The sequence below is a fragment of the Alligator mississippiensis genome, chromosome 6, assembly GCF_030867095.1.
Source record: "Alligator mississippiensis isolate rAllMis1 chromosome 6, rAllMis1, whole genome shotgun sequence".
NCBI lineage: Eukaryota > Metazoa > Chordata > Crocodylia > Alligatoridae > Alligator > Alligator mississippiensis.
Window position 1 is genome coordinate 16,003,620 of NC_081829.1, and position 18,855 is coordinate 16,022,474.

General features: G+C 46.2%; 1 protein-coding gene across 9 annotated transcripts in view; it reads left to right on the forward strand.

Annotated features, from left to right (window-relative positions):
- SCMH1 (Scm polycomb group protein homolog 1) overlaps positions 1 to 16,953 on the forward strand; it is a 149,957-nt gene extending 133,004 nt beyond the window's left edge. For all 9 annotated transcript variants that reach the window (XM_019489037.2, XM_006259451.4, XM_019489050.2 and 6 more), the window contains 3 exons: positions 8,746 to 8,949; positions 12,140 to 12,282; positions 14,413 to 16,953. In XM_019489037.2, coding sequence (XP_019344582.1) covers positions 8,746 to 8,949; positions 12,140 to 12,282; positions 14,413 to 14,538 — 473 coding nt within the window. In that variant the 3' untranslated portion in view covers positions 14,539 to 16,953. The remainder of the gene's footprint in view (positions 1 to 8,745; positions 8,950 to 12,139; positions 12,283 to 14,412) is intronic.
- Positions 16,954 to 18,855: the final 1,902 nt, after the last annotated feature.

Below are 18,855 nucleotides of genomic sequence, written 5' to 3' on the forward strand. Positions count from 1 at the left end.
CTCCTGCAACGCATTGCCCAGAACTGGACGCAGTACTCCAACTGCGGCCTGACCACTATCGCATAGAGGGGGAGGATCACCTCCTTGGACCTGCTCGTGATGCATCTGTGGATGCATGACAGGGTACAGTTAGCCTTCCTGACCGCATCCCCACACTGTCTTCCCATGATCATTTTGGCATCAATAATGACTCCAAGATCCTTTTCTGCCTTTGTACTGACCAGAAGGGAGTTCCCCAGCCTGTAGGTCTGCTGCTGGTTCTTCCTCCCCAGGTGCAGCACCTTGCACTTGTCAGTGTTGAAACCCATCCTTTTCTCATCCGCTCACCCCTGTAACCTGTCTAGGTCCAATTGCAGCCCATTCCTCCCTTCTAGCGTGCCCACTTCTCCCCACATCTTAGTGTCATCTGCGAATTTGAACAGGCTGCTTTTTACCCCTTCGTCCAAGTCACTGATGAAGATGTTGAACAGTGCAGGACCGAGCCCTAGGGAACCCCACTGCCCACATCCCTCTAGGTTGAAAATGACCCATCCACCACCACTCTCTGGGTGTGGCCCTCCAGCCAGTTAGTGACCCATTTGACTGTATAGGTGTCGACGCCACGGTCTCCTAGTTTTTTAATGAGAATGGGGTGAGAGACGGTGTCGAAGGCTTTCCTAAAGGCCTTCATGATAGACCTGAGAGCACCTGACTTGTTCATTCACAATTCATAGTTTCATAGTTGGTAGGATCGGAAGGGACCTAAGCAGGTCATGAAGTCTGACCCCCTGCAATGGGCAGGAAAGAATGCAGGGGTCAAACAACCCCGGCAAGGTGATTATCTTGCCTCCTTTTGAAGATCCCCACGATAGGAACGAACACCACTTCCCTAGGAAGTTGATTCCAGCTCCTAGCCATCCTGACTGAAGTAGTGCCTCCTGATGTCTAGCCCGCACTCTCAGTCAGTTTATGGACATTATTCCTGTAACTCCCAGTACTGCTCGGGGGAACAGGGACTCTCCCATTGCCTGCTGGTCCCCTTCGGCAAGTTTGTAGGTAGCCACCAGATCCCCTCTCAGCCTTCTCTTGTGGATGCTGAACAGATTCAGGTCCCATAGTTTCTCCTCATAGGGCCTACCCTGTTGCTCCCTGATCATGTGAGTGGCCTTCCTCTAGACTGTCTTGATGCTATCCAAATCCCTCCTGAAGTGCGGCACCCAGAACTGGATGCAGTACTCCAACTGCAGCCTGACCAATGTTGCATGGAGGTGGAGGATCACCTCCTTGGACCTGCTCATGATGCATCTATGGATGCATGACAAGGTGTGGTTACCCTTCCTGACTGCATCCCCACATTGGCGGCCCATGTTCATCTTGGAATCAATAATGACTCCAAGAACCTTTTCTGCCTCTGTGCTGACAAGAAGGGAGTTCCCCAGCCTGTAGGTATGCTGCTGGTTCTTCCTCTCTAGGTGCAGTACCTTGCACTAGTCCATATTGAAACCCATCCTATTCTCATCTGCCCACCTCTGTAACCTATCCAGATCTAGTTGTAGCCTGTACCTCTCCTCCAGTGTGCCCACTTCTCCCCACATCTTAATGTTATCTGCGAACTTGAACAAGGTGCTTTTCACCCCCTTGTCCAAGTCGCCGATGAAGACATAGAACAGTGCGGGCCCGAGGACCGAGCCCTGGGGAACCCCACGCCTACGTCCCTCCAGGTCGAAAATGACCCGTCCACCATCACTCTGGGTGCGGCCCTCCAGCCAATTTGCGACCCATCTGACTGTGTAGGCGTCGACGCCACAGTCGCCTAATTTCTTAATGAGAATGGGGTTAGAGACAGCATCGAAGGCCTTCCTAAAGTCCAGAAAGAGTACGTCCACCGCAACACCTGCATCCGAGGCTTTTGTGACCTGGTCGTAGAAGGCCACCAGGTTGGCCTGACAGGACCTGCCTCTAATGAACCCATGTTGATTGCCCCTAAGCATAATCTACCCTGCTAGTCCCTCACAGATGTGCTCCTGGATAATTTTCTCAAAGAGCTTCCCCAGGACCAAGGTATGATTAATGGGCCTATAGTTTCCTGGGTCCTCTTTCCTCCCTTTTTTGAAAATGGGGACCACATTGGCCCTTTTCCAGTTGTCTGGCACCTCGCCAGAGCACTATGAGTACTCATAAAGCTGTGCCAGGGGTCCCGCAATGACCTCTGCCAGTTCCCTCAGCACTCGGGTGGGGATCACTGGGACCTGCTGATTTGAACACGTCTAGTCCAATGCAGCATGCTGACCTGGGAATCAGCCTACTTAATTCTTAAATCTACTAATAAACTGGTTTGCAACTCCTGACATTGCTTTCCTGTGGCATAGCCAGCTTATAGGAAATGCTTTTATTTCTGCATTAGAAGGGTTCGCTACTAATATAGAGCAGCCTCTCAATGTTGTTTTTGTAGCTTACGAAGCATACGTGCCATGACAGACATAGAAATGGGTGGGTTAATTTCTTCAGTTTAATCAGGCCACATGCAGATGAGGAAAAAGTGAAATACAATGTGAAACAGCTTTTAAAAAAAGCCTAAAAATCCCTTGGCTTGTAGTTTGTTCTTTGTTCCTGTATCATGAAGCAGAAATACAAGCAGAAATGTTTGCATATCAGATCTCTATCTGAGCCAGTCTCAGGTAACATTCTAAGACCTGGTCATTTATATGTTGTAAAAATTATCTGAGTTTTGGGATAGATGCATCTTCCTACAGTGATAACCCCTTTGAGCAGAGGATGCCATGATTTCAGTTGTGCAAAAGACCATGCTATCTAATCAGTTCCAAGTGTGTGCTTATCCCTGTTCCAGGCATAAAATCATGCATGCCAATGGATGAGCCTTAATCATGGTTCTTTTAGCATGGATTTAAATGAAACTGTGAGGAAGCACCTATTATGTTTTTGAAAATTAACAGCTCATGTAGAAGAAGATCTCAGAATTAACTGTGATGATTAACTCACAACAGACATCTTGAAGTAGGTTGGTTACCACGTCATATTGAAGCAGGCTCTACTTCGCCAACAAAGACTAGAAGATTCTTAACTCAGCATCTTTATCACCTTGATTGACCACAAGATGAACATGAGCCACCAATGCAATGCCATGGCTGGCAAAGCAAACCAAACTCTGGCATGTATCCACTGGTGCATCTCAAGCAAAACCAGGGTTATCATCTTCCCGCTTTACTTGGCTTTAGTGAGGCCGCAGCTGGAGTACTGTGTCCAGTTCTGTGCCCTGCACTTCAGGAGGGATGTGGATAAGCTTGAGAGAGTCTGGAGGAGAGCCACCAGTATGATCAAAGGCCAAGAGAGCAAGCCTTATGAGGAGAGGCTGAGGAACATGGGACTCTTCAGTCTGGCGAAGAGAAGGCTAAGGGGGGACTTGGTGGCTGCCTATAAGTACATAAGGGGGGTACATCAGGATCTGGGAAAACAGTTGTTCACTGGGGTTCCCCAAGGGATAACTAGGTCTAATGGTGACAACCTTCTAGAAGGCCAATTCAGACTCAGTATAAGGAAAAACTTCTTTATAGTCCAAGTGTCCAAGGTCTAGAACAGACTCCCCCCAGAGGTGGTGCAAGCACCTACTCTGGACTCATTCAAAAGGAGTTTGGATGCTTAAATTGCTGGGACCACTTGATCCCTGTAGACTTCTTGCCACTGGCAGGGGAGCTGGACTCGATCTCACGAGGTCCCTTCCAGCCCCTAATGTCTATCTTGATTTTAACTCTGAACCTTGTTACTGTCCCCCTTTTCTACTTCAGTGGGATGGTCTGCTTAAGGACTTTGTTGTGTATCTGCATATTTTATGAAACCCAGGATTTTTCCACCTCTTGCTCCACTGAGAAACCTCAGGCTCTTGTATTATATTTATTGCAATTGAATGCTAGTGTAGTCAAGCACTTGGCTCTCTGGAGACTTGTAAATCAAGGCTGAACATGCAACTTTAATTCTAGCCCTTAAGTAAATACACTGCTTTATAATTCCTGCTTGCATTGTCTCATACTGTTTTTTGCAAAGGAACTTCTTTCTGCACTGCTAAGTATATGTAAGAACATGATCATATATTTAAAGACTCCATTTTAGTGCATTCAAAGCAGAAATAAGTTTGTGTGCACATCTTTGAGTTAAACATATTCTGAGGACTAACTTTGGATCCTTAACATTGAACTGATGTAGTTTAATCTGTTACTTTCCATATAATCTCCAGGCCTTCTGAGCCAAACTCAGGAATTCGTTCATTTGGAGTAAGTCCTCTCATGGAGCCAGTAACTTCTTTGTATGATCTGCAGTGCACACTACTAACGGTACACGCACACTTACCTGCTCTATCTGTCAATAGCTAGGTCCTGCACTGGCTTTCATGGAAACTGAGGGTGCTTAGCACTTCACGGGACTGAACCCTAAGGATATGTGTATGTATATGTGTACATCACTGCAGACTCGCTAGCTGGGAAAGTACCAACTAAGAGATTTTTCACCTCTTTGCTTATAGCTAGGTTTTTTTTTCTAAAGCACAGTTCAAAACCTGACAAACCCACTACTAGGAACTATGTCACCAAGCTGGAGAGGGCATATCCTTCCTCCAAGCTAGTAGCAGCTTCCCCCTACCTTTTATTACCTCACCCAGATATGTTGTGAGAGGGGCTAGGACCTGATAATCCTTTAAATGCCACAGCACCTTTATGCCTTGCCACAGCTCTCAATGAAAATTGCCTTTGGGCAAGTATCAAACAGGGGAATCAACAATCTAAAAGGTTAGTGTTTCAGAAAGTTTTGTGCGTGTGAAGAGGGGAATGGTTTATGGAAAGTATCTCATAACTTTATACGTTACCAAACTGTGTTTTTGATTGGATCCAGAAAAATTAATGGAGTTCTCGTATTGGTCTCCTCACAGGCCCTGTGTAAATTGCTTCGACTTTTAGAATATGTCTCTCCAGATTCAGGTCAGGAGAAATTATCTGACTCATCCAGGTTGATTTTCTTTAAATCCTTTATTCCCTCCCACACACCACCACCACCACTCCCATTCTCATAGTTTAGAATTGCTGCCCGCAGCGTTTGGGTTGAGGCCTGCAGAGCATCCATTCAGTTAATCTGAGTCAGACAGTACCTTCACTTGCAAACATTTGCCCTAACTTTACAAGGGTAAGGAAGTGGAAGTCTCCTTTTCCCCAGCTTTTGGCAGGTCTGTCAGGCAAATAAAAAGTACTTCCCTCGTCTTCTGGATCCTCCTTTCTTTTGGTTGCATTCCTAGCGTTGTTGGCTTTGTGTTGGCTTTCATGCCACGCTAAGCTAGTAAGTCAGTTAGAAAGGAGTTGTACATTCTACAACAGTAAATGTATTTTAAAGAAGCACTGGTTACTTGAAAGCTGTTATCCACCCACACAAGCAGTTTCATCTCTCCTATCCCAGTAGTTTGCTGCCTAGTGAAACAGGCTTGCGCTTGTTCCACCTTATCACGGATTGTAGTGCTGTTGCTTCATCAAATAATTCTGTCTTGGGTTCCTGAGTGAGATTTTTTAATTAGTGGTCTACCCTACTCCTCATTTCCTATCTCTGTATAGTTTTGGTTTATTCAGTTTACAGGCTTAGTCTAAGGAAAGAAACCTTAGCTCCAACACGTGCAGCTGCTTGAGTTCCATTCCTGCTCCCTCTCAGCTTGTTGCAATGTGCTTGGCAATTCAGATAAAAACAGGAAAACATTAAATCTTTTAAACCAATATTAGGTAAAGCTAAACTGTGGTCAAACTGGGAGTCGTGTTTTATGATGCCACAAGCTGTTGAATAAAAGCAGTATATCTCATGTCATTCACTATGTTTTTCTTTTACAACAAGGATTGACATGTGCTTCATAAATAACTATCTAATACCCTAAACTGTGCAACAGGACTCTGGTCCAGCTGAAATGACTCTCTCAGGTAGGGACAATCTGAAATCCTGACTGTTGGTCCTTGAACAAGGCTTGTATAGTATACACAGAAAAGGGAGGGCCTGTAATTTACCTTGCTTAGCCTAGATTAGACTCTACCCACATAATATTAACGCCCAGAATAGTAAACACCTTTTCAGCTGTCCCATTTCTCAGGGTTCCCCTGCTACCCCTGAAGGCCCGAGGATTAGGTAAATATATCAGGAGGACAGGAAATGTGGGACAATGAGAGAGGAATCAAATGCCCTGTCTGCATTTCTCTTATTTACATCAGGGCAATGGGAGCCTGAGGACTTCTGTTCAGAAAATCCCTGGTGGGAAGGAGACAGACTCAGTGGGTGTGTCTACACATTCATTAATGCACTTTAGGTAATGCGCATTAAATCTAGTACCTCCGGGTGCCTATACACAAGTGCCAAGGCTGCTCCAACATGCTGAATTCCAGGACGTCAGAGCAGACTTGATTAATTAAGCCTGCTGGAGCATTGCCACGCTCCAGCAGCCTCTTGCATCTCGCATCAATGTCTCCACACTTAAGAATGGTGGCAGGGGCTCTTGAACTAAAGCTTGTCAAGTGAGCTTTAGTTCAAGTGCCCCCACTCCCATTTCTAAGCATGGTGATGCTGATACACAAGATGCTGCAGCACTTTAATTAGACTGCCCCACACCCCCCCACCGCTGGAGCACCTGTAAAAGAGCCCTCCACTGTGAGATACTAGAAAAATGCACATTAGCCTGTTTTAATGTGCATTAGCTAAAGAGCACTTTTTATCACAAGTTAATGCACATTAAAGCACATGCATAGATGCACACAATGGTCACACTACAAGCTGCAGTCAGGCTGAATATATTTAAGTCGGGTCCTGGGCAAACCTAGCACATTCCTGTGAACTAAGCCCTGAACATTTACCCCTGTGTCATACTCAAGCTGTTTATCTCAGAAGAATCTGAGCTCAGGCCTGCTCTCACAGTGTTTACCCTCTGTAATTTATGGGCCAAAGAACATGTGAGAGAGTGAGTAAATGAGGCTTATTTTTGGCAGTGCTCCCTGTTGTTGTTTCCAGGGGCCAGGTAGATCCTGCTACAACACAGTTTGAGTAACCAAGCAGTAACTCAGTGAATATAAGGGCTTAGATACATAGTCATTGTGGACAGTTTCTAGAGCTCTTAACCCTTGGATTGTCTACACATTAACACCTTAAAGTGGCTTTAAACATCTGTTACGTGGCTTACATTTACGCCACTCCAGGCCGGAATTAACTCTGATCCTCGCTACCCTGTTCCAGTTCCATAAGGTGTGGCCACTCCCCACAGATGTGCCGCACATATTGAAGTCCTCCAGTATCCTAGGATCTTTCTCAGCCCTGCTTGTAGAGCAGGGGTAGAAGCCTGTCCTGGCTCTCCAGCCCTCTAGTGGCAATTCACAGCTACAGCTCCTAGTCCTGCCCCTGCTCACCAGGCCTCTAGAGGTAAGTCACAGCTGTGCAGGGGGGGCAGTCAGAGAAGGTTTCTAGACTAAGGGTGTGACTGCTCCAAACTCCAGACTAGCACTAACACCGATCAACATTTGTGTGATTTGCCCCATAAGGTATAACAAGGCCTTAAATTTATTGTAGCCTTTAATTGCAGTATCAGCTGGGTGGCCAGGCTGGGCAACAGCAGGGAGAGCTTAGGGCTAAACACAAATGCAGAGTGCATTTTTCCACCCTTTTATACCCTATAAATGTTTTTACATCACAGAAGTGTTTCCAGTCCTGCACTGCTGTAACAAATCATATTGCTGACCATGCCACTGTAACTCAAGCATGTTACTACTGATCATGAGCTATCATTGCCCAAATATGACCAAATCACATTTGGTGTAGGCACCTTACACTTTGATTAATGAATGTATTTAATTATAACTTTCCTAAATACCTTTTGTACTTATCCTAGGCATGTTTGTACCATCCTGTGTGCTTTTCTTAACTGTTGTACTAGCTGTGTACTAATCCTGTCCTTTTTGGGATGTTCTCCCATGGTTTTGATGCACACTGTTGCCTTCCACCAAACTTCAATCCTGTGGCTTTTAACTCCTACTGCTCCAGGCCTACCTCATAGCCTGCACCCCCAGGTTTATCCAGCAGGTGGTTTAAACATATCCAGGTTTTTCCTACTGCAGACTCACCAAGCTCACAGACTGCCTCTGTGTGAGCACCTGAGCAGCGTTATTAAACACAAGAGGGCAACAGCCTGTATTATTTAGAAGTATTTGGAGCACCTTATCAAACCCAATTCTACATAGACAATTAAGCAGTGCCCACCTTGGAGATAGATGGGGTCAGTGACCTCCTTTCTGGGGCCCTAGTGGAAGTCCCAGCACCATGTAACAGTACTGGATAACCTTGTCTGTTGACCAAAGGATAGAGGAGGAACTTGGCACACTTGTGCTTTACCTGTATTGAGGGAATCCCCATGCTGTTGTCCATCCAGGACCTGTCTCACCTCCTGGAAAACCCCGCCCCCAATGCTCAAGGACTTCTGCCTAGAGCAAGGGAGCTAAGGTACGTGAAACTAGGGAACAACCCAGTGTGGGGTTTGATTCAGAGCTGTCATTCTGGATCCTAAAGCAATCACTTTCCCCTCCACTCAGAACAGTTTCTGTAACTTCTCTACAAGTCTTGCTTACTTAGCGTTTGTTTTCATACTGCCTTTTATCTCCAGGGAATGTTCCTCTAACTCAGATTTTTATATAGAATAGTACCTATGTTCTGCATGACCCTCATTGGTTCTGATTCTAGTTTGGTGTCTTGCAGGTGAAACCTTTGTTCTGGGAGATTGTCTCCCAGGTTCCCTAGAACCTCGCCTGGACCCAATGGACTCTGCCTTGAACTCTGTCAACTCATCTAGCCCCAGCAGGAACTCCAGAGACTATCGCTTGCAGGGATACAGGCATCTACACCAACCTTCTAGTCTCACTCAGGGGAATTCATCTGCCTTGCGTAGGCTTAGCTCTGGGGGTAAGAAAGCTAAAAAGCCAACTCTTCAAAGCTCTTAATTTGTTAATATGGTGCTTTTCTTGTTCTAGTTACAACTTGCCAATGCTACTAAGTATGATAGACTTGCCTCTACTTTAGGCAATGGTTTTTTTGTGATATCTTTTATGGGAACAATTCTGTAGTTGGGAGAGAAGTTTGACAAGTTTTGGGGAACAATGAAAGATACAAGAAAACCCTTGTCCTTCGTACATTTACTGGCCTCCGCACTGACAATTAAGCAGGTAATTTGTTAGGTTTAACAGCCAGATTAGGGACAGGCAGTAAATTGGAATATAGACAGGTCAGTGGATGGTACTAAAAGAGTCTTGGCTCAGTAACCCAAAGATTGTATGGGGATGTTGAGGTCAGCAAATAAATGGGTAGTGCTGTGTAGCTACACAGCTAGGGATGTAGGTATGGGTTAATGAATTGAGCAGTGTGTATAAGCTGCTGCGATAGCTGAATGAATGGAAAAGTGAATGAATTAGAAGTGGCCAGTGAGATGAAAATTGGCTGGTTGATTTGATTGGGGTAGGTGCCTAGGCAGTGATTGAATGAGGTATGGCTGATGCAGTTTTTTATAAAGCAGTGTGTGGGACAGGAGCATTGATGCTGATAATTTCATTAACTCAGACTGTGCGCAATCCATGAATTTGTAATGAAACTGATTTTATGTGATGATGTGGTGATGTTTCATCACCAGAGCTATTGGGGTTAAAAACAAACAACGTACTACACAGGATTTTCAGTCCCTCCTCCTAGGCAAGGTAGACAAATAACACCAACCAAAAGATTCAAAATACCTAGTGAATAAATAGATAGTGACACTTCAAGAAATAGGCATTTTATTGGCAGGTAAGCATTTGAAGGGAGCAGAATATCACAAAGGGACTTGCCATACTAGAAACTTGTCATACTAGAAAAAAATGACATCCATGATAAAAGTTGCAGGCAGCACCAGTGTCTTGCATTCCCTGGTCTGGGACTCCCTGCATGCCCTTTCAAGGTCCAGGCACATGGGCAGCCAGGAACACTGCTGTTTAGGCCTTGCTGCTGGGGCAGCTTGCACACAGCTGTCTCCTCCAGTGAGCAGAACTTCCCCAGCCCTACACAAAGCACTGGAACAGCCTATTGCTGGGAGTCCCATCAGGTGGCAGTGATCAGAGGTGCTCAGCAGAAAGCACAGAAACAGCCCCGCTTGAGCAGCAAGGGTGAAGAAGCTCCCTGTGAGCCTCCCACAATGACAGGGGTTGATCAGCAGTCTGCCCTGCCTGCTCAGCTCCTGCCCCCACTTGCTGGGAGCCCTTGTCTCCATACAAGCTGCAGTGTCAGGAGCTGGTTAGGGGGGTACACACACCCTGGCAGCATGGGTGATGGGGTTGCTTGCAACCCAGAAATTTTAAAAGGCTGCTGGTACCCAAATACCAGCAGTCCATTAAGGCACCAGGACCTTTAAAGGGCCCACAGGCAGCTAGAGACTGGTTCCTGTTACTCTTAGGTTGCCCTGGAACCAGGAACTTTAAAAAGCTGGCGACCCCTCCCTGCAGTGGGTGATATGGGACAGCCAGCTATCACCCCCTGACTTTAGAGAGTGCCTTTATGGCAATTTTGTCACTTCAGCCTCTCTAGGGGGCTGTACACATGTAGCCACCCATAACACTTGTAGTGCTAGAAATCTTGTCAGGGCCCTAAAATTACAAAATTCAGTACTCAGAAGATGGAAAAAGTGAAGGGTGAATATTCATCCTTCACTCTGTATGTGCATGTATGTTACAGTGGCATCTTTGATAATGCATATGCATTTTAATATGAAGAACTGCAGTCTAGAATATTAGATGCACGTGTGCCTTGAGGGAAGGTGTGTTTATATTTAACAACTGCATCGTAATATCACTGCTCAAAGAGGAGAGACTTAAGTTTCATCCTTTACTTAGCATATCCTGACTCTTGAATGATTAAATATGCAATCATCTTGTTATTTAAACATATTTTTGTATTTAATTTTTTTTAAATTCTTTTTATCAAAAGAAGACTCTAGGGGCCAGATCCTATTGGGTGTTTAGGTAGACTTAGGAGACTAGATGCAGTTCTGTTCCCCAGTTCACATCCCTGAAAATCCATATCACATTTGATTTTGTAAAGGACTATCACCTGACCCTTAAAACTGAGTAACAAAAAAGCAGTAAAGAAGAGGACAACCTGTCCACCTTTGCTTTAACAGCTTTTCAGGAACTCAAACAGACTTGCACATAGGCACCTAAATCCATTTAAGTGCGTAATAACTGGAATAGAATCTGGCCACACATCTTTTACATGCACCAGTTAGCTGAGAGACTAGTATGGATAGGCAGTGAAGGGCAAAGATATCTGAGATCCTGCAGGTCAACGGGATAGCTGGGAGCCTGAAAGTGCAGGAGCAATCGGTGGTGAAACAGGAGCCAGTCGAGGGTCAGGGACAAAATGATAGGCAAGGAAGTGGGCCTGAAAATGTGTGCATATGTCAGGGATGCCAGTTACTAAAATGTGAGTTAACAAGATGCTAAGAAGGATATTCTGTCAAAAAAGAGGGAGTTGTCAGCAGTATTCAGAGTAATAGGCTTAGCACAATGAGGATGGATCTGGAGTGTGGAGAGGCTGTAATATCATAGCAAGAGCAGCTGCAAATAGAAGGCATGTACCTGGAGGTAGTGACAAGGATGGTGCATTTGATGAATCAGAATGGAGTGCAAAGGAGGGAGAAGGAGCAGTAATTTAAAAGGTAGCTCTCAGAATGGCAGAGACCAGAGTATGTGATGAGTATTATGGGAAGGAGTCAAGGGTAAGTGTGGGTGAGAAAGGAGGTAAGTACTGGGCAACGAAAGATGGGGGCACTGAGTAAGGTGGAGCCAATGGCAGAGATCAGTTAGCCAAGGGAAAGTGGTGGAGGAATGCAAGTGAGTCTGATTTGCTGAGCTCTGCGAGAGGAGGTTGCTTAGGTTCTGGTGGAGTGTGCCCCTTCTGTGGTCTCTGTTAATGTTTCCAAAAAAAAAGGCAGAGTGGGGAATAAGTGGAAACATGGAAGAAAGTAAATACCTTGATCTGAAGACCATGGTTCATGTAAGCATTATGCTAACATCAGCCTGGAGTTTAGTTCACAGTATAACTGTTTCTCTCTTGCTATTGATCCATTTAGGTTCAGATAGATACCTAGGGCCTAGAGACACTTCCCGGCTGAACAGCAGAGACCCTTCTTCCTGGACAGTAGAGGATGTGATGCAGTTTGTACGAGAAGCTGACCCACAGCTGGGACCCCATGCTGACCTCTTTCGAAAACATGTAAGTATATCCATGTGTGTGTCCACGTAGAGGTCCAGATTCTCACTCCATCTCAATCCAGTGAAGTCAGTGAATCTATGTTTACTTACACTGGTAGAAGTTCTCATTCACAAGAAGAATCCCCAGGGATTTCTCTTCCTGTACACAAACTTGCACAATTTGTAGAAATTAAAACAGAAAAGCCAAGTTAGACCCTGCAGCCCTGGTCTGTAGACTCAGGCAGAATCACTTTCCAGTGCACGTTTACTTCACCAATGTGCTTAGAAGGGAAAAGCCTGGCTTGGCCTCCACGATAAATAACATCCTTTCCTGTGCGGTCAAAGATAACTAAAGATATCTGCACTTTTATATGAATTCCACAAGGTACAGGACAGATCCCTGACAAGCACCCCTGAGTGGCACACAAATTGTGTGTGCTTACAGGCTGTGCGGCTTGCAGTGGGTAGTGAGGCCCATGTCCACAGCATCACAATTACAAGCCTCTGCTCCTTACTTCAGGAAAGTGAGTAGCAATTCATTTTAGTCCTAGAACCTTCAAATGTCCCTCTGTGCTAGGGAGATGTGTATCTGTCAGTTAATCCCATTGATTGAGAGCAAATGCTATTAAAATTTAAAGTGACTGGGGGGGGGGGGCAGGGGAGGCTCTGTTCCAGATCTGTATGTCTTTGTGTGTGTCTGCTTAGTGTTAAGCATCTGCATTAGTTCAGCAAGGACTTTATACGCGTAGAAAGTAGAGGAAGAATGACAATTTCAAACACAAGGTCCCAGCAGCTTGTTTGTCTTTGCCTTTATTGCATGTAGTACTTTTCATGTAATTAATAGCAAAATTCACACAGCTGGGAAAACAGGAGGAAAAAAGATTCCAGATGGACTTGAATCTGCAAAGTCAGAGTATTTTGATCTTACTCCAACAGATCACTTAAACATGCTGAACTTGAAATGTGTAGTCACATGAGAAGACAGTAAGGATGCTCATTTGCTAAAATTTCAGCATGTACTAAGCGTCCTTTTAGAGTGGCGTCAGAATGGCTTGGAATCTGTATCTGATTTCACATAGCTGCTGGAGCTTTAACTTCAACATGTCCTGACTTTAATAACTTTTAAACTGTACAGTTGTGTTGTTCCTCTTCATTGGGAGGAGGCACATTGGCAAGTGTTGCTGGTGTTGCTGGTATTGGGCGGTAAATCATTGTTTACTGTTTTTTATGGGCCGTGAACCACTTCTTGGGAGCTCCAATGCACAATGTCCCAGGGCAGCAATCTGATGCATATTCACCCGAATACAAGATGACCCCAAATTTTAGACACCCCCCAATTATTAGCTTCTAGGCATGAAAAATTATAAATTTGTTTCAATTTTCCATGTCTAGAATCTAGATATTGGAGGGTCCTCTTAAATTTTTCCTCCCACACCACTGCCATAGGGAAAGTAGCAGCAGGGAAAGCAGCAACCAAGAGAAAGGTAGCCTGTTCCACGCTCCTTGTCCCCCCTTGCCACTTACTCCCTCCCCATGCCTGCCACCTGTCCCTCCCCTTCCAGTGTCTTCCCCGTCCTGCCACTTGACCCCTTTGGTGTCGTGTTCCCACCCCCCTGACCCTTACCTTTGCAGCTGCTCTGGTTATGTCTCTTCTGCCAGGCTAGGCAGAAACAGCAGCTCCAGCCCAGGTCAGGGTCAGGGTTGGATCTGCAGTAGCTCACCCTGCTGCTGCACGTGGCCCTTCCTCATGCTGTCCCCTGCTCTGTACATTCCTTTCCCTGTGCTGCCCCTTCCCTGCACTTCCTTTGCTCTGCAGTCCCCTTCCTCTTAGATTTGAGTAAATATAGTAGTCCTTACATCTACAGACAGGCCTCAGTAAACCACCCCAGCAGTCTAAGTAGCACAAGTGCCTTATAGTGCGTTGAGTCTGGTTTATGAGCTTCTTCCAAATACTCCAGGTAAGTGCTAAAAATGAAAATGACTTGAGAAACTAATGGGGAAAGGGATAGAAGAGGTTCCCAGCAACTGCCATTTCCCGGTAGGACAGTGGATGAGTTGAAGAGACATGGAGAGGCGTTTCCCTACTAGAAATATCATGGGTATGAAGTGCAGAGCAGGCCTCACTCTAATGCTGACATTCTCCTGCTTCCAGGAGATCGACGGGAAGGCTTTGCTCTTGTTGCGGAGTGACATGATGATGAAATACATGGGGTTGAAGCTGGGGCCAGCGCTGAAGCTCACCTACCACATCGACAAACTAAAGCAAGGCAAGTTCTGAGAGGACTCTTAGCAGGACAACTCCTGGGAATACTGTGCTCCTGTCCGTACACATTCATACTTTCACCTACAGACAGGTACGCATGCACACCCCCTATGTATGTCACAGGCAAACGCCTCTTCAAAAAGCCTTCAGACAACTGCAGGGATCTAACTGGCCACCCACCTGACCTTCCTTCCACAGCCAGGAGCACAATGGGCATTTGAAGGGAAACAGAACCTGTTGGCTGCTTGCAGATTAAATAGAATTTGACTCATGGATGTCTCAAAGTAAACAGAAGAGCTCTTTTTTTGTTCCTCAGCGGATGCTTCTTTGTGGAGTCCCCAGTTCCTTTACATGCCTGGGGCTGAGAAGATGCTCTCTGTTTGGACGGGATCTCTGGCAGAGCTCTTCAGCAGCCAAGCTTCTCCGTGCTGCATCCTTTCCCTAATGCTCCCCTGCAGGACTATATTGCTTTCTGTCACATTCCCTCCCCTATTGTGCCCCCCTGCACCCTGGGCCTGTCTGTCTTGGGCCGTCTCTGTTCCTTGTTGCCTCATCTTGTGACAGATGGACAGTTTCATAACAGAACCTACCATGTTGGACACAGCACTCTACTGTGCCATTCTGGACAGGCCAGGCTCTGAGAGAGACGGCTTTTGGGATGCAATATCCACTCTTAGCAACACTATGGCTAGCTTTGAAGTGTCCACACTCTGCTCAGCCTTCCATGAAGGGATATAGGGCCACAACACATGGCGTAGGTGCGCAATCTGCTAGTCCTGCTGTCTGGACAGGAAAACCTCTTCTCTCGGCTGTGCCCACTTCCCCATGGAGAATACCTGGCGGACTTTCCAGTGCTTGTGTCACTGAGGTGGAGAAATGCCTTTGTATTTATTTTTGCTGAAGGCAGAAGCATAGCTGAGAGAGCTGGTAGATAGATCCTCTTTGTCAGTATACCGAACCAACTGATGTTTTACAACACAATGTAAGTGGTAAGAGAAGAGCTATGAGATGTGCCACCACCACCCTGCCCCCTGGACAGATGCCCCTTAACTCACATTCAGTTGAGCAGAGGCTCCACCTGGCACAGGCTTTGGGCTTTCTGTTGGATTTTTCTCTCCCTTTTTTTAAGGCATCGTCTGTTTAAAAAAAAAAAACCATAATGAAATGTTTTGCATTTTTTTGTTGAAATCGCAATCCTTGAGTATTTTCCCCAGAAGTGTAAAGGTCCATCTCTGAGTGGTACCGTTAGACGCCCTGGGCCTTACCTTGCTGTTTCATTCTGTCACAGCTCAGCAGCATAGAGCAGGTGCTGCCGAGAGGCACGTCAGATCAGAGCACTGAGTGTTTTGGTAATAGGATTGCAGCCTGTTAAACAGGCTCCCTTTTCCTGAGGGGAAGTCTTTCCCAGCATCAGGGAAGGCATGTGTGTCTCTTAAACTGTTTAATATATTTATTTTTGGTAGCACTTAAGCAGTGACCCTCTGTCCCTCATCTGATTTACTGTCTCTGTAGCAAAATGAAATGGAGAAGAATTTAAGCAGAATCCACCAACCTTCCCCCATTGCTGGGGCCTTCCTATCAGTGGGCTCCTGGAACCTGCTTCCCTTGTAGTTAGTGGGCGCATGCTCCCTGTCACAGCTGTTAGATCCCTTCCATGGAAAACAGGGCTGCAAAATCCCCTGGACTATCTCATGTCCTGGCCTGTGACAAGCAGAAGGAAGAGCTGCGCCTGTCCTTGCTGTTCAGGTGAAACAGTATAAAGGATGGATGGACACACTTGCACTCACTCTCTCTTTCTCTTTCTTTCTCTCTCTCTCTCCCTCCCTCCCCGTTTTCCTGAGGGGAAGTCTTTCCCAGCATCAGGGAAGTCAGGTGCGTCTCCTAAACTGTAAAAGGGATGGGACATAGGAAATATCTTTTGCAAGCACTTCTTTCTTTCGTGTCTTTTGCTCTCCTTTTCCCATTCTTTTTAAGAGGAAGTCTTACATGTGCATCCCATTATCACTCCCTCACCCCACAAAACCCAGAGTCTCTGTACAGCTGTAGCAGTTGTGCAAAAGGCTCCAAGGGGAAAGTGTCAAGGAGGACCTTATGCCCCAGGTTTATCCCCCAAGGGAAACTTGAAAAAATCTATAAGTCACAAAAACTTTTGTTGATAAAACAAGACCTCTGCCAACATCCCAGCTGCACCATTCCCGAGCATAGTGCAATGAAATGGGCGGGGGCTGTCCCAGCTGCCTCTAAGGGTGGCTGCCAGTGTCCGTCTCGGTCCAGAAGGCTCTGCCCTGGTTTTTACATTTCCTTTTTTTTCTCTGTCCCATTGCAGACAGGTCTCTCTTGTAAGCAGGTCCCAAGTGCAGGTTCAGCCCGTGCTTTCCTCTGCACTTATTTTATGTTGATTGGTTTATAAATAAAAGAATAACTACGTTCTTTGTGGGCTGGTTTGTGTGTTTACTATTTGGATTGGCTCAGATGTGTTTAGTTTTGCAACCTTTAATGCAATTCTTCCATGGTTTTCTGGGGCCCTCGCACAGACACAGCTGGGTGGTGCTGCTTTTTCTCTACTGCTGATCAAGCGGACAAGCAATGGTCTTGGGTAAGGAGTTGCAGCCCTTGCCAGATACTGGCTGCAGAGTCATGTTCATGGGAAGGGCTGGTGTGTCCCACACATTTCTCAATAATTGTGCATCATATCCCAACTAGTAAATGCCTTCTCATTGTTTTTTCTCCTGGCCTTCTATGTCCCTGCCCCACATTCAGCTGCTAAGACACTGGGTACAACAGCCTGCTTGTGTGTCTGAGCCACAGGAACTGTGGCGAAAGCTCAGAGCAGGCTTCAGTGGGCACATCCACACATTCATTAATGTGCCATAGTTACTGCACATTAAGTTTAGTACTTGTGTGACCAAGTACTAAATCAATGTGCAGTAACTGGTGCTACTGTGCAGTAGTGCCGATGCACGGCTTTTTAGTGATGCTAACTGCGCAGTAGCTTAACACTACCGAATATTAGCATATTGGCATGGTTTTTGCCCTGCACGCTAATGTGCAGTAGAATTAGGCTACTGTGCAGTTAGAGTACTGTGTAGATGTGCCCACTACAGCAAAAACCAGCCCCTACCCACAGCCCCATGATGATTAGGGGTTTTATCCACAAAATATACCAGACAGGTTTCTGGCTACACCTCCTCCTGCAGAACTCCCAGGCTGCCAGCACCCAGTGCACCACATGCTTCACGCAGTGCATTTCCCCTGCCCGGAGCTCCTTGCTGTGGCTGCTGTTTACAGACTTCCCAGCTTTCCCCCCAGAAAGCAGCCCAGTCCTCCCAAACTCCAGGGCCTTTTGAGACAGCTTCTTGTTGCTCTTGTATCCTGGGGAGCGTCCCACTGAAGCAGGTACTGGACTCAAAAGTCTGCTACTTCGCATATCCTGCAGGACATTTTCAGGTTGGTGAACAAAATGCTTTTTTTTTTTTTTTTAAGCGCTACCCAAACCACTTTTTGACACTGTAGATTCATAAATGTTTGGGTCAGAAGGGAGTTTAGTAGATCATCGAGTATGACCCCCTGCCCTGGGCAGGAAAGAGCACTAAGATCAGACAGCCCCAATCAGGTGCCTGTCTAGAATCCCAAGGTAGAGGAGAGCACCACCTCCCTTGGAAGCTCATTCCAAATATCTACCAGTAACGCCACTGTTGTAGGCCATTGTCTAACGACAACAGTGTCCATGCCCTACTGCTAAGGAAGGCACCTCTTCTCCCACTGACACAGCTGGCAGTTGGAGGCTCTTTGGTATTTTAGTCTGTGGCATTCTGCATGTCTGTGGTAGGTTTGTGACAAGTCACAGAGACTGAGTCATAAAGAATAGTGACACTCCTTAGCCCTTGTCAACCCCTGTGTCCCAATAGTGCTCTGTAGTGAGATCATGGTCACTTATGTTTGGCAACCATTGATCCTTCCAGATCATGGTGAATGCATGAGAAGTCACCCACACCTTAGTTTCGTAGTACTTAGGGTCGAAAGGGGCCTAGATCATTAGGTCCAACCCCCTTCCCCAGGCAGGAACGGGTGCCGCAGTCATATCACCCAGGCCAAATATCTGTTCAGCCTCCTCTTGAAGACCCCCAAGGTAGGAGAGAGCACCACCTTCCTTGGCAGTCCATTCCAGAGCCTGGCAGCCCTAACTGTGAAGTAGTGTCTCCTGATGTCCAGCCTGAACCTTTTCTCTAGCAATTTGTGGCCATTATTACTAGTAACCCGTAGTGGTTTCTGAGGAAACAGAGCCTCCCCCAATTCTTGCTGGTCCCCCCGGGTGAGTTTGTAAACAGCTAC